This window comes from Mauremys reevesii, linkage group 16 (assembly GCF_016161935.1).
Source record: "Mauremys reevesii isolate NIE-2019 linkage group 16, ASM1616193v1, whole genome shotgun sequence".
NCBI classification, from domain to species: Eukaryota; Metazoa; Chordata; order Testudines; family Geoemydidae; genus Mauremys; species Mauremys reevesii.
The window spans coordinates 40,508,525-40,524,551 of NC_052638.1; the positions used below are offsets into that span (position 1 = coordinate 40,508,525).

The following is a 16,027-nucleotide window of genomic DNA, read 5'->3' on the forward strand; positions in this document are numbered from 1 at the left end:
CGAGGAGTTAGGCTCGTAAATTCTTATCCCTTCTCAGACATTTGACATCTGTGTGATGCAGTCAGCTCAGCCGTACTGCTGGGTGAAAAGCAGGGACCTGAGATTTCTGAGTAGCAAAAGTAAAACACCGAAGAGGAATCACATTTTGAAATTCGGTTTATAGCATAATTAAACTGGCTGCTGCAGCATATTATTGAGGCAAATAATTTAACAAGAGTAAAAAAAAAAGGGGGGGGGACCTTAACAGAATAATAATCGCTTTAAACTAGGTGGTCACAGTGGTCCCGTATGGCCCTTGAACCTATGAATCTAGGTATGGTAAAAAATGCAAAGGTCATCAGCCTGTCTGCATCAGAAAGTAAGGTCCTCTCCATCAGGAAGTCATTTCCCTGCTGAGATGGTGTTTCACGATTGGCCAGATGCATTAAGGAGGTGTCTCCGTGATTTTGGAAGAAGCTCCCATTGGCTGCTGTCAGGGTTCGGGTACCAAACTAGCTAGATGAGGTCTTTCAGTATGGCAGTTCATGTGTAAACTATGTATAAACATCAATCCTGGCTGACGTAGGAGGTGCTTACGTAAGCTTAGAACTTTGTCCTCTCTCTACTTCTCAGTTAAAGCAAGAGATACAGCAGATGGACCGAGAACATCATGGCTCACAATCAAAGGGAGTGCCAAAGGCACTCCCTGTCTCTCTGAGCCTTGTTGCTTAGGAAGTTGTAGCTTAGAGATAGAAATCTGAGGTGGCTATCACTATTGACATATGAATATTTGTCACTGCTTCATTCTTCATTTGCTCTAGGTGACCCCCGGCTTAGATGGCAAAGAAGGTGAGCTTTTCGTTAAGGGGCCTACAGTATTTCGAGAATACTGGAATAGACCTGAAGAAACAAAAGAAGCTTTCACACCCGATGGCTGGTTCAAAACAGGTACTGTGCTGGTCCCACTGGGTGTGCATGAACAGCAAGGAGGGGAGGGGAAGTCGGTTTGTTGGCACTGCTGGCTGGTTCATGGAGCAGTGCCAACATCGGTGTCAGTAGGGGGCACCCTGCAGATCTTTCCTCCCTCTCCCATCTGGCAAGAAGCAAGGCACAGCCACAGTGCCCAGCTGTAGGAAGAATGTAGGTGGGGAGTGGGCATATCACTCCATTTTGGGGGGTGTGGCTGAGTCCTTGGTTGTCTGTGTGTGGGTGGGCTCTCCCTGGTCGTGATAGTCTTCAAAAATAGAAGCTGGTCCAGATAGGCTCTTCAGTTTCACTGTTCCCGTACCAGTCAACACGCCCCATCCCTAAGCAACAGAGAGAGTTTGAGTCTGTTTGCTTGCACGCCTGAGAAGCTGATAAATATGTATACATTGATTGAACTGAAACAGGACCCCCCACTGTAGTACCTGCACACCTGAAAAACAGTAATTACTTTGCACTGTTCATAGGGGACTGAGATCCTACTTCCATTGAAAATGGCGGCAAAACTTCCATGGACTTCAGTGAGGTTGGGCCCTTCATAATTAGAACGTGCTTGGTTTACATAATCAGCAATGGCAAACCTGGCTGAGTATTTAAAACAATGGATTGTAGAATGAAGAACAAAGAAAATGCAAAAAATGCTGCAATAAGGACTGCAGGACATGGTTCAGGAGTTTTTCAATGAAACTTTTTAAATGCTGATTCATCAAAACTTCATGGGATAGGGTCAGTGTCAACAAATTTCTTGACTCAAAAAAAATTGAAATTGTGGAAACATTTTGGTTTGACGTTTTCAAAACAAATTCCAATTTTCCAGTTCACAACAAATTTTTATTTGGAAATTTAAGCTAATTATAGAAAAATACTTTGTTCTTAAACTGGTCAAAATCTAAACAAAACATTTTCATTGACCCAAAATGATTTTTTGTTTTTTGTTTTGGATTTTCAGCTCATGAAAATTGTTGAGATCTTGACTTTTTTTTTCCTGATTTGGGACAGGAAAAAATGTTGAAATCTCAAAAATGTTCATTGAACGGGAAAACTGTTTCGCATCCAGCTCTACTATTCATTTTGTTCTGGATACCATCTGAAGTTACAGTGTCTCCGATGGCACCAGTACAGTTTGCATGCAGGTCCCATTTCTGCCATGATAGTATATACTATTTCTGAGCAGGCATTTGAGAAAATAGAAACCCCTGCTCTAAAACTGTCTCCGATAGCAGCAATCTGATGAACAAAGCCATGTAATCTCTAGGTTCAGCCCAACCAGCACAAGTAGAATTTCAAACACTCAAAACACGAGGTTGAACATGAGGTTCAACAAGGACAAGTGCAGAGTCCTGCACTTAGGACGGAAGAATCCCATGCACTGCTACAGACTAGGGACCGAATGGCTAGGCAGCAGTTCTGCAGAAAAGGACCTAGGGGTTACAGTGGACAAGAAGCTGGATATGAGCCAACAGTGTGCCCTTGTTGCCAAGAAGGCTAACAGCATTTTGGGCTGTATAAGTAGGGGCATTGCCAGCAGATCGAGGGACGTGATCATTCCCCTCTATTCGGCATTGGTGAGGCCTCATCTGGAGTACTGTGTCCAATTTTGGGCCCCACACTACAAGAAGGATGTAGAAAAATTGGAAAGATTCCAGCGGAGGGCAACAAAAATTATTAGGGGGCTGGAGCACATGACTTATGAGGAGAGGCTGAGGGAACTGGGATTGTTTAGTCTGCAGAAGAGAAGAATGAGGTGGGATTTCATAGCTGCTTCAGTTTCCTGAAAGGGGGTTCCAAAGAGGATGAATCTAGACTATTCTCAGTGGTACCAGATGACAGAACAAGGAGCAATGGTCTCAAGTTGCAGTGGGGGAGGTTTAGGTTGGATATTAGGAAAAACTTTTTCACTAGGAGGGTGGTGGAGCACTGGAATGGGTTCCCTAGGGAGGGTAGTAGAATCTCCTTCCTTAGACGTTTTTAAGGTCAGGCTTGACAAAGCCCTGGCTGGGATGATTTAGTTGAGGATGATCCTGCTCTGAGCAGGGGGTTGGACTAGATACCTCCTGAGGTCCCTTCCAACCCTGATATTCTCTGATTCTATACAAACACTCATGCCCACTCTCCAAGTCAGGCATTATTTGCCACAACTGTTGGCGAACAATGTGCAGTAACAAATTCAAGAAAATGAGAAGCTGCTGACAATTCCTGAGCAGAAAAGTGATTTTCCTAGAACAAACTCTGCACAGCAAATGTTCAGAATGTGCACAGGCAAAGCTCAGCACTCCTGCTCAGAGCACTCATGCCACAGAGCTACACTCTGCATTGCAGGTACAGTCAGAAAATAGCCTGGTCCCAGAGTGAGTCTCAGAGTGCAGTGACGCCACAGGACACCTTGTGAAGTTGTGTTTGACACGTTAAACTGGCCAGGTAGTATCTCTGTATTGCTCTGTTCCCATTATCTCTATTAGTGGCAATGTGCTGTTTGATTTATAGACTAAAGGCACACAGCATATTTGTCCTCTCTGTATCCAGCCCAACTGACCATTAATCTTGTGGGTGGAAAACAAGCTAGGGGTTTTTGGTTTGGGTTTAAATTTCCATCTACTCAAACCCTAACACAACTAGAGTACTGCAAATCCGCAGATACCAGTTTTATATCCATGGACCATTTTTGTGGATCGGATGCAGATACAAATTTTGTATCCACGCAGGGCTCTGAACATAACCAGGACTGGCTTTTTGATTTCCCCCCCTTGCTGCATGTCAGTTGTTCCATCTCTGGGCTGCGTTTCTGGTGCCCTCTTTGTGGCCCGTTTGTTTATTTTGTGTTCCATAAGAAAAGCTTTACTTTTTAAAATTAATGATGGAGCTGCGACACCGCAAGTGTCACCACTGATCTTGGTATCATGCCAGCAGCGGGGTTTCATGACATGGTGTCAGCAGGCGCTGCAAAGTGCAGGGCAATCAGCTTTAGAAAAATTTTAGTCAACACTCCTGATGAATATTTCAAATGCAAAAGAATAGCATGCATTAATTATTGTAAAGAGATGTCTTTAGGAGAAAATGATTCTGAAATTCAGTTTAATTTCATTGTAATGCGCTGCAAACAGGAAGGGAGTATGTGTGTTTAATTGGCTCTCGGGGGTAAGGCCTGGAAGATGCCATGCCTTTGTCACAGGCCATTAGCGATACAGACTGCATAATGAGAGAGTACAATCAGCTCACAGCTGCCGGCTCCTACGGGGAGAGAATGATATTAAATAGAAATCAGTATAAATTAAACTTAACCCTTTCACTAGCCAAATTAAGCCTATCAGCCAGGAATACTGGGGGAAGAGAGAGCAGCAGCAGCAGTGGGTGAGGGACAGGTCGGAGGGTGCCTGGGAGATTTTCCTACAAGCAATCCATCAAGTCTGACTTCATCTTTGATATTTTTGTGGCAATGTTGGGGGGGGGGGGGATTTTGAGATTATTTTCTTCTTTCTGTTTTCCCCAACCCCATCTATCTTGAATTTTTTTCTTCTGACCTTTTTCCCTGTCCTTTGTAGATGTCACGCAGTCAGGCTTATTCCAGAGCTAGTATGGTTCAGATAACCAGAGGTACTATATCGGCAGTGAAACCATAACCCCTCCTAAACTATCATGTTTGCTTATTGAAAATGAATATTTATTTTCATTCTGAAAGACTGAGAGCTCCCAGTCCTGTAATGGGACTGTAAGAAGCCATTCAATAGAGCCAAGGCTTTTGTATGTTGTAGCTAGGTGGCTGTTACTGAGTGCGATTTTAAGAATGAAATGAATGTGTTAACTGGAGTTCATTAACTTTGCAGTAGAGGACATACCGCTAGAATGCAAATGAGATAAAATATAGCTACAGTACAGTGATCCTTTATAGATAATGCACTAATATTTGTAAGTATGTATATGTGTGCATGTGGACACAGCTCCTAAATGAGGGAAGTGACTTTACTTCTGATTCTGCAAGTGCTGAACTGTTTTAATGTCCCTCTAGCACTGGTAAAAGGCCATTTTAGCATCAGCATGCCAAAACCTTAATCTGTGTCACGGGTACCACTACATGCAAATATCTAGCGTGGCTGAGGGACCCAGCCTAGTGTGATCGCAGGCTATTGACAAGGTTTTTCAAGCACTCTTCAAGGACATATGGAAGTGTGCGCTCAGCTGGAGTAGAAATGAGATGTGAGGAGAGTAAACTTGGAAACAGTGTGCAGTGCTATCACTAATAACTCCTGAGCTGTAATTTAGCATTCAGCTGATTGTTAATGACAATCCTAGAAACCAGCAGGTCTGCAAATGAAGAATAATTACTGCAAGGGAAAGCACGGAGTGTCACTCTTGCTACACCTTGTGACGGGTCTATCCAAACAAAGGCACATCTTTAACATGTCTCTGTCTACACAAAGAGGATGAGAAGAAGGGAGAAACATGCAACTGTCCGTGGCTCTCATGACACTTAAGAGTGGTAGTAAACAATCAAATAAAATCTGTGATGATGATAGAACAAGGCAGAGAATGCAAATCCTGGGCTGATCTTCACACATGACAAGTGGCAACTGCAGAGTGTTCAGAGAAGTGTGTCGTGTTTGATACAGTTACCAGATAACAGGCTTTGTGCACTCAGCTCCCATGTATCGCTATGCAAATTCCACCTTAAATCTCTCAAGATGGCCAGTCAGGTCTCATTGTTCTTGGAGAATCCAGCTGGAGATAGAGAACTCTTATGATCTAGCCTTCTAACCAATCTTGATTCAAAAAGCATAATGTCCCATATCAAAGGAAGTCAGAACTAGCCCTCGTTCCCAATAGTTTCATTGTCAGGATGATATAGATGAAACTGAGATGTAGAATTTGCAGAAATACAAACTCACCTGTAGCCCTGTGCATTGTATAATCCACCAGAGGGCAAGAATGGGGAAACAAATTCGCCTGGTTGATGTACATTGGAAGCATTACTTTATTTTTTAACGTCCCAGGAGTTGGAATGCCTGCATGCTTGCTCGAGTTCATCACCTCTGGGTTGTCTACAGTACCAATGCTATTATCCTTCCCCAAAAAATCATCAATGAAGGGCAGCTGGCAACGATTTCATTCTTTTGTGCCCTCAAAGAAGTGTATACAGTCAATTCTCCACCCCACCATGTTCTTCTTTATGAAGGTGCCACCATAAAACATAGGCCCAGGAGAAGGAGCCTGGTTGTTCACTGATATCTCTTGTTGTGATGATGAAGTCTCATAGACTCACCTACAGAGACCTGTGCTTTGCAGTGTCTTGCTATCAACCATCTCATTCCAGCTGGAAGGATAGACACATTTAAGGTATTCAAAATTAATCCTTCAGGTTGAGTCTGCAAAAGCTCTGGATTATTTTATCTGAAAGCTCCTTCATCCCATAGGTTTCCGTGTCAAGATTGTTATTTGCCTGATAGCTATTGGTCCCAAACCACTCATAGTAATTTGGAATCAAGAGGACTTCACTGTTGTAGTGTATCCCTACTAAAACCATAACTTCCTCCCGACTACTTCATTCTCCATCAGATCCTTCCAGCTGACACCATTGTTAGATGCACCACTCTCAGGCTGGATGATCCGCATTAGATAGGATTAGCGTTTTTAAGGCACAATCCCATTTACTAAACACTCTTGAAAGGTGTAACAGCTCAGGACTTGCAGAACTACCCATTGCCGGCATCTGTCCAGCAACCATATGTTTCACTTTCTGCAGCTACAGGCTCACTCTTCAGGCAGATCAGTCTCTTCAGCTCTTCTGGGTGCTCTCAATTCCCTTTGGTTGCCTTGCCCGATACTCTCCTCTTTGGCTGGTCAGTGCCTCTGTAAATGTGGCTGCCGTATGTTTCTCAGGAAGCACAGGAAGAAAAACGAAAAAGAAAGCAGGTTAACTGTTACTTGAGTGGCCTGTTTTCCCTTTTTACCAAAAACTCCTTTACGAAACTCCCTTCTTCCTCTCTGAAAGGAGAAGGCCTGGGTCACGAAATCACAGAAACGTCGGGCTGAAAGGGACCTCAAGAGGTTGTCTAGTCCAGCTCCCTGCACTGAGGAAGACCTTGGAGTCTGCGTTTCTCAAAAACATGCTGCAAGTTGAGGATGATCATTCCCTGTTTACAGAAGTGAAAACTGACGTTGCCGAGTGTGGCCACGAGCCCCCTAAAGCATTGCCTTGTTCACGTGAGGCACAGCTCCCTCCAGTGCTCCTGATGAAAGCTACACCAAGAAGGGGAAAGGAGCTCAATGCAACAGTAACGCACCTGCAGACCCTTATCCTTCTCCAAACGAGACAAGCCCATAGATCCATCATACAAGAAACACATACCTACATCCTTCTACAGAGGTTCTCATTTTAAGAGGCAGGACAGACATGTCTAAAATAATCTGTGTTTTTAAAAAAAAAAAACCCTGCTGCTGGCAGTACTTCATGACATACATCGTCCCATGATCCTTTGAGAAGAGTCTGAAAAGTGTTGTCATGTAGGTTATTTACTGCTACTGTCTTTGCCTTCATTTCATTAGATTTGCACCAGGGCCATTGTCTGTCTCTCTCACTCACTCCGATGTGAATTTGATTATTTGTGTTGTGTTAATGCTATCGATAGAGCTGCCTACATCAAAGGCCTCCAGCCATTTCCAGAGACTGCTGAGTATCCACCTACTGTTCTGAACCTGAGCAGTGCTGAGTCTTAGCAGAACGAGACAAATCCACAGGAAAAGTGTATCAGGTCCTTCCTCTCGTCTCAGTGTGATACCTTCACAGTGAACCTTCTTCGGCTTGCATCCGAAGAAGTGGGTATTCACCCACGAAAGCTCATGCTGCAAAACGTCTGTTAGTCTATAAGGTGCCACAGGATTCTTTGCTGCTTCACAGTGAGCGAGCCCAGCTGGGCTGGGGAACGAGATTGAAACTCAGACCCAAATCCGCCTCCCCTGCACCACCACCGTGCAAGCGCTATGGATTGGAAAATATTGGTCTACAAATATTACCCTCGTCATTGCCAACATTCTGTTCTTCTGTTTCCCCCTCCCCGCTCCTTTATCCATCCACCTGAGCTCCCTCGCACCTGTACAGGTTAAACGCTGTTCACGGTGTTGTTGCCTAGTAAGTGATGATTGTCATCAAGGCAGCCAATATGTCGTCTTGAGTAGTCCTCATTGTGGGACAGAAGGAGTTGAGGGGCTGAATGGATTCCAAAAGCAGTATAGTGCCCAAAGTCTTGTCGGTCTGACCCATGCATCCTTTCTCCGCTGTGCCATGGAAGCCAGGGCTGCCTTGTCCTGAGGAATCTGGCAAAACAATGGCCTGAAATCGTGGGAGAGAGAAGGTCGTAGAGCTGCATTTTCCCCAAGGGAAGGCTGGCTTCCAGTCAGATTTGCCCATACATCCAGAAAATTAGAATCCGGTATATATGGGGAGATTTATTTTCAATTACAGGTTCAGACAGAGACATGAAATAGCACTGGGTTTGAAGGTAGTGCATAAATCCTGCTACAAATCCTTGTATCTCAGCTCCATATAATAAGATTTTATTGATTGCTATATTGGATCTGTCAGTATAAAACTTTCTTAATGCATGCATCAGGGCTGAGAAGATAGAAGGCTCATTGGTAGCAGAATCTGCTTCAAGAATCAGTGCACTTTGATTAATATGTTGTTAAGAAAGTAAGAGTTATTTAACTTGTTTGATGTGCATTTCAGAATGACTCATTTCTTTTAAGCTTCTTACTTTGAGCTTATTAAAAAAAACAACAGCTCTTGTAGCTGTTTTTCATGTTACTGAATCTTGTTATATCATTCAGAGTTCTTGCAAGATCCCTTTACAATGGTCACGAAACCCCCAGGCCCGTATCAAACACTTTTCCTATAGGCCAAAAGGTCTCTTTGAAACATCCCCCTAAAGTTCTTCCATTTAGGGCTTTAGAAGAGAGGGGACATTGGAGAACAGCTCTCCCTTTATTTCTGGGTAGGAAAATCCCCCCAGACATTCCACAGTGAAGTGGGGGGATCAGAGAAATGATGGAGAAACAGATTGAGAGTAAAACATAAGCGGAGAAAGCAGGAAGGTACCCATCAAATCTGGCATGCTTCTGCCTTTTCAAACTAAGTGCAGCCCTGCTGAGTCTGGGCAATGAGCAGGCTGTTTGCACGTGTTCTCACTGAGCGTGCAATGCTTCCAGATTGGGCTTCTCCATCACCGCATAGGAACTGCGATAAATTGTAGGGATCTCAGCCCACTAGTGACAATTGTGTAAAGTGATAACACTCACAAGTCCCTCCGGAGAAACTCCAGGTTCTTTGCTGTTGCTACAAATCTCATCTTGAGTATAGGGGCCCAGTGATTTTCTGAAGCAGACTTTATGTACTACATCTCTCAAGCACCTTCTTGCACTTGCCTTTCTTGTACAAACTTGCTTAAGCACTGTTGTAAGTATACAGTAGGGACACAGGCCACTGAATCTCAGTCTGAGTTATTTTCTCTTGAACTGTGAGGTTCTTTTGTCTATGATTCAGACCAGCCAGTGTTTCAGTGTAGGAGCATTTAGGGAAACAATTCTTGGCGCAAGTAAATGATCAGTCAAGATGGCTTAGGTTGGTCACGTGTGAGAAGAGGGACAAGCTGGGTCTCCCAGTGGCATTGGAACACCTCTTTAAAACTTCTGAAAGGCACAACAAAGCCAGTCAGAGGTTTGCTTTGATTTCCATGGTTTGATTGTTTTAACCCAGCCAACCCTTGAAGTTTGCCATCCCCACCCCAAATGTACCATGACAAATTGACACCCCTTCTACTGATGAATAAGGCAAAGCCTGCTGCTACCGTCCAGCCCAGAGATATCTAGTATCTGTGTGAATTATCTTGGACAAACAGGGCAAACCTTTTATAGCCCCTTGTTTGTTTCAGCTGGGGTCAGTCCAAATATGCTTCCATTCCCCTTTTTGACATGATCTGACTCATCATGTCACCAAGCACAAAATGGGATAGCAATAGGACACTGAGCAGCCCACAGTGTGTTTCCCTTGGCATAGACTTCCCCTGGCATTCTCCCTATCTCTAGAGATAAGCAGGTGTTTCCCAGTCAGTGAAATCATTTACGTTTGTGGGCGTAACACTGACACCTGAAACGGAAAACGTGTTAGCCTGATCAAAGGCGTTTATAAATAGCACATGCATCTAATTAGCATCCTAATATGCAATTTTTCTGTTTGTTTGCAATGTCTCTCCTAGTCATAAATTCAGCTAATACAAATTCTATTTTTAAAAAATTATTGCTTAATTATAATTTGTTGCAGATGTTATGAGTGACTTACTGGTTTGGTGAGCCCCCAGGATGAAGTCTTGGCTCCCTCTGAGGTTGGGATGGGGAGTTTCTTTTTCTGACTGTTGCACTATTAAAGCTCACAAACCAGGCATTTTAACTGTGGGGCGCTGTGCCTACAGGTGTCTGACTGGAAAGAAAGCCCAGTTTGTGGCCTTTCCCTAAGCTGAGCTAAAATACAGTGAGAGTTAGCAATAGGGATGTGTGTTCATTTAGGATCATGTTGAGACAGCCAGACCCACTTCACTTGTGAGCCTCTCTTAATCTGAACCCAGGGCTGCAGAGGTGGCAGGGGCGGCTCTAGGCACCAGCGCATCCTGGGAGGGCGGTATTTGGATCCGGTGGAGCTGACCTGCCGCAGGCATGAGGTCCCGTCTTCCCGGTTGAGCTCCGACCTGCCGCAGGCATGCCCAGGAAGCCGCGGGAAGAGGGGACCCGCCGCGGGACGGGGGAAGGGCGGCGCAGCGCTCCGCGCTGCTTGGGGCAGCCCGATTTCTAGAGCCGCCCCTGAGAGGTGGAAAGCTAGTACAGTCACTCACCAAGAAAACTACCGCGCCCGAAGCACAGCTGTGTCTGATGGTTTTAAGCAGGACATCAGACTGAATCTTCCTGGTGTGCAGACAGAAGGCCCAGTGTCTCTTCAGAGAGCTCAGCGGAGTCCCACCTGGAATAATAGGGGCCTGTGCTTCCAGCTAGCCCTTATCATAGAGTTGTCATCTAAGATAAAAAAGTATAAAGATGTCATGGTGGCTAACGTGCTAACTTTTCAGACTTTGTCATTATAAAGGAGACTGTGGTTCAGATAACTAGGAATTCCCAAAATTGTGCACTAGGTTAAGAGCTTCCCTATGGCCTTGAACTGTTTTTTGGTTTCCTACCCGTACAGGTGCTGCTCCCAGGAGAGAATTCCCTTTTCTTTCTTACTGCTACGTGTTAGTTCCTCCTGGTTGGAAGGTTTGACCATGCCATAATGAAATCACATTTCAGGTTTTTCTGATGGCTGCTAAGTCTTAGGTGCACTGGAATGTAGCAAAACTGAATCTCTGTGTTTCCTTAACTGGATGTGTAAGTCACCTCTTTATGCAGTCAAGGGAGTTGCTCCAGATTTACATCGCTGTCAATGAGAGCAGGATTGGGCCAGTGTCGGTGTACTGCTCTAAAAAGCTAGTCTCTAATTGCATCACATGCTCTGGATGGTGCAGATTTGATTTTACCAGAGCACTGTGTATTTAGGACTCAATTTTCAGAAGGGCTGTGCAATCACAGCTCCAGCTGGAGTCGATGGGAGCAGCAGATGCTTGGCACCTCTGAAAACCAGGCTCTTGGCTGTTAATTCTGGTTTCCTGGTTTCTTTCGCAGTTTGTGGTGTATCAGTCCAGCTCTCTCAGGCAGGGCATTGTTCACTCAGGTTTCAGGTGTTGGTAGCGACTTTTCCTTCCTTCCCAGGGCAGGAGTGTAGGGTCCCCTCCACAATTATACTTTACAGTCGACAAGTCGCGTCTTGTAGGCCAGGTGAAAGGGCCACTGGCAGGAATGACTAGTCAGCAGCAGGAGTTAAGGGGAGACGTGAACTCGAGTGGGAGAGCGAGTGGGCTGACATGGGGAGCTGGGCCTGACAATCACCTTTCTGCTCGTACTAAGTAGATGTTGCTGTTGGATTGTTGATCGGACCTTCTTTCTTGTGGGTACTTATTGCTGTTGTGCATATACAGCACCTCTGTGCCTGCCCAGAAACAGGAGCCGCTCTCTCACAGGGGAGGGTCAGTGGCAAGTCATCTGACAAAAATACCTGAGTAACATTAGTGGGGCAAGAGGGATAAAATGCTGGTCCCCTTGAAATCAATGGCAGAGTTCCCATTATCTTCAGTGGGACCATCGTAGTTTCTAGCGGGGCTGTTTTCATGGTGAGGTACATCTCTACCCCGATATAACACGACCCTATATACCGTGAATTCGGAGATAACGCGGTAAAGCAGCGCTCCGGGGGGGCGAGGCTGTGCGCTCCGGGGGATCAAAGCAAGGTCGATATAATGCAGTAAGATTTTTTGGCTCCCGAGGACAGCGTTGTGTCGGGGTAGAGGTGTAAATGGGAGACAGGGCTCACAGGGTCGTATCTTTGCTGTCATGCAGTGGCCACAGGTAGCAGGATTGGGGCAAACTGGAAGGGTGCAGCACTGAAGGGGAGTGTGTCTGCCGGGGGTTGGGAATGTGAGAGGGATTCACCGTACTGCAGCTCTACGAAGAGAAGGCGAGTGCAAGAGTGGGAAGCCGAATATTAAGCTGACGAGGGGATGTTGGGTGGCCCGAGTTTAAAGAGCCGTCCAATCACAAGCGGTGTTCGGTGTTTGCAGAGCTCAGTCTGGCAGCTCGCTGTTCCAAACAAGGGTCAGCCGTCTGTTCTCTGCCGCTTTTTAAAGCCAGGCGCAATGCCACAGGGGCTCAGCCTTTCAAACTTTCCTGCCCAGGTTTCGTGCTGAAGATTCAGCCTTGATAACCGCCCTGGCTGGGGTTATCCTACAGTTTTGTGAGAGTCTTTGTAAAGGCTTAGCGAGACCAGTTCTTCTTCAGGTCTGCGAAATACACGCAGAGTGTACGTTTCCCAGAGCTGAGGAACAGCTCTGGGTGAGCTCAAAAGCGTCTCTCTCACCAACTGAAGTTGGTCCAATAAAGGATATTACCTCGCCCACCCTCTGTAATATCCTGGCACCAACATGGCTACAACAACACTGCAGTTGTAATAGCTACACTTTCTGGATGGCGGAGGCCGGCAGACTGTCCACCATAAGTGCCACCATTCCTGCTTGGCAAGATGTCTGCAAGAGATTGCGCTGCTGCCTTTGGATTTGATGATGCTGCAGGTTCACATCCCAGCTGCCAGGGCAGATTCCTCCCCCTTGTTGGAATTCTTTGCACATCACCTCACAAGGGGAGCAGAACCTAAATCAGCACATCAGTGGGAAAGGTTACTGTGGCGTTTCTAGGAACCTCCAGTCTTCTGTAGATGGATGGCTGATGGTGATTATTTTCAAACACTAGAGCTCAGTTTTGCAGGAGATGCCCTGTTCAAGAGTAAATTGGTTTAAATCCTACCTTCCTTCCTTCTTTTCTCTTTCAGTCTGTTTTTCTTCTGCTTCTTTTGTGTCTTCTTCTTCCTCCCTGTCTTCTTACTGTTGCTTGAGGCAGTCCAGCGGTGCCCACCCAGTCTGGTTGGCTTGCTGGACAGTTTTTCAGCACTTTGGTTTACATAAGCCAACCTACTTGTAAGTGGAGCACAAAAGCAGGGTCGTGGAATTGCACAAATTGATTACAGCTCATAGGACAAATGAGTGGATTACAGTGCCCATACTTCTCTCCTTTCCCCCGGTATATGGAAGTAATGTCTTGTTTTTAACAGACATAATCCAGGACCAAATGCCTTTAAGTGGTTGCACTTTTGCGCTGTGTTTGTAGAGCAGGCTGATGATAATGCTTGAAAAGGAGCCAAATGCCTCTAACTTTTAAGAGGCTCCCTCTCTCGCAGTCCTTCCTACCCACTCTGTAATCCTGCACAGATAACATCATAGGAAGTGATAGCTCCAGGCTCTTTACTTTCAACGGAGCCGTCCCCGTGGGTTTCAGCCAAGACAATTGGGAACATATTTACTCACAACTAATGGTATTATGCTCTAAGCAAAAATACAAGGAGCTCCTGTATATTTAAACAAACAGTTTGTGCTAGAAATCTTTCACCAGTTCCCCTGCATCAGCATTTGCCCACCACTGTCTCAATGGTTTATTTAATTATCTGTCTCACAAGAGACAAGGGCAGGCCACTGCCCTGGGAAGAAGAGGTATTGCTCTCTTTAGCTAGCGTGTAATTGATCCCTCCGCTGTTCTGCAAAGGGCAGGAGCAGAGCAAAGGTTTTTATTCTAATGTTTTTGTCATTAGTTATTATTTTTTAGCAATTCACATATGATAGCCAAGCTCTTCAAAGTGACACCAGCTGAGTGACAGACACGCTCTGCTAGTCTGCCACACCTTGGAGCGTTTACTTATTTATTACTCTTGGAGTTTGCTTTTTCATCTTGTCATCTGCAGGGATTTCTATAAATATTTAAATGCAAATTTTTACTTACCCAGCTTCTTTTCTGGTTTGTCCTTTGGGCAAACCCATCTGCAGTCATTCTGGCTGTGAGCAGCAGGGAGGCTCAGCCTACTTGTGTCATATCAGTCACCCATGAGTTCCTGTTAATGATGAGTGAACCTACAGAGGCTTGGCTGTTTGGTTCAGAGAAGCATCCAAAGGTTTGGCTGCTTATCTGTTCCATTCCATTATGGTGATATGGTGCTTTTCATAGCAATCTGGGCTTCCTTAGTCTGGACATTGGAAGTCTTCTGTAGCCTGAAATTGCGTCATATCTCACTAGTGGATATCCAAAGGCTGCTAGGGCATGTGAGGAGACAAGGGTTACTGTGCCTTCAGTTAGTAAGGTGGCACCCACAGCATGCTAGGGACTGTCCAAGCATAGAGATAAACGCCATTCCTCCCCCACGGAGAGTCTGCGAAAACAAGAGAGGAAGTATGGGGGAGAAGGATAATACAGATATGCTGATGAAACCGACCGACATGATTCCTGAACTTGGGTATGCTGCTGTCACCCAGCTCTGTGTCTGCCTCTCCTGGGATCCTGGGGGAGCAGCTGAGTGCCTGTCCCAGCGTGTTAGCCACCGGAGCATGCTGAGGGTTAGCTAGCTGAGCATCAGCCCAGATGAGAGTCAGGTAGCGTTGAAGGAGGGAAGCAGAAGGATGCGCCTGGTGTTATATCTTCCCTTTTGATTGAGGGTTTGTGCCTGGCATTCATTGTTGTATTGTGGTAGCACCTAGCGGCCCAATCGGGACCCAGGTCCTGATGTGCAGGGTGCCGTGGGAATGCCCAGAAAGGCACAGGGGCTTGCCCCAAAGAGCTTATACTTGAATTGTAAACAAGATACAACTTCCTAGCTAAGTGCAGATGAGAAAAAGCCACGGTGGCCTCTGCTTGTACCTGATGTTTATCTCCTGGTCCAGGCCAGGGGGTTGTGTCATTTTCTCTCAAATGAGGACCTCTCTCCCAGCAGCCACACCTTTACAAGGCAAGATTGCTGCAGTGTGCTCTGCAGATCCATTCTGAGTCTGAAGCTGGGGCAATATGCAACAGCCTGATCCCTCCTCGGGGTTTGCTGTGAGCACATGATACCTGCCCTGTGATTCCCATTGGCTGCCTGTTGGTTCTGAGTGAAGTTTGAGAAGTTAAATGTCCTGGTACTTTTCCACGTGAGAATCTGCATCTCTTCTCATTCTATCCTGCCACTGGTGTGCTAGGTAGAGGGACTTGAGCGAGAACCCCTTGGTTAAAATGGCAGGGCAAGAGGTTCTGTGCAAGGGGCTGTTCTTTGTCGATGAATTCCCCTCCCTCCACCTCTTGGTCTGAAATAGCCCATATCTGTTGGCTGCTAGGACATGCTGCAGAACCCCTCTATTCAGAGGGGTTCGTGAGGACTGGGTGAGGGTTGTTGAGAGAGGATGGGGGATGATACTTCTCACCGTCAGTTAGTTTTGGCTCAGTGGGTGAAGCTGATGCTGCTAGAACTATTAGTTTGTACTGACTGTGATTATTTTAAAGATCTGTCAAAGGCACCTGGAGCACGAGGCTGGGGCTGCTCAGTGATGTACATACACGCATCAGCTGACCTGTTACTGTTGTACTCCCT

The 16,027-nt window shown here is 45.7% G+C and overlaps 1 protein-coding gene across 10 annotated transcripts in view; it reads left to right on the forward strand.

Moving 5' to 3' along the window:
- The window catches only part of ACSF3 (acyl-CoA synthetase family member 3), a 104,979-nt gene that overhangs the window by 54,798 nt on the left and 34,154 nt on the right, over window positions 1–16,027 (forward strand). For 6 of the 10 annotated variants that reach the window (XM_039503168.1, XM_039503178.1, XM_039503173.1 and 3 more), the window contains one exon: window positions 801–927. The exons of 3 other annotated variants lie outside the window; for them this stretch is intronic. In XM_039503168.1, coding sequence (XP_039359102.1) covers window positions 801–927 — 127 coding nt within the window. Of the gene's footprint in view, window positions 1–800; window positions 928–16,027 lie in introns of those variants that run through there. One more of the 10 variants, XM_039503179.1, reaches the window with a different exon arrangement.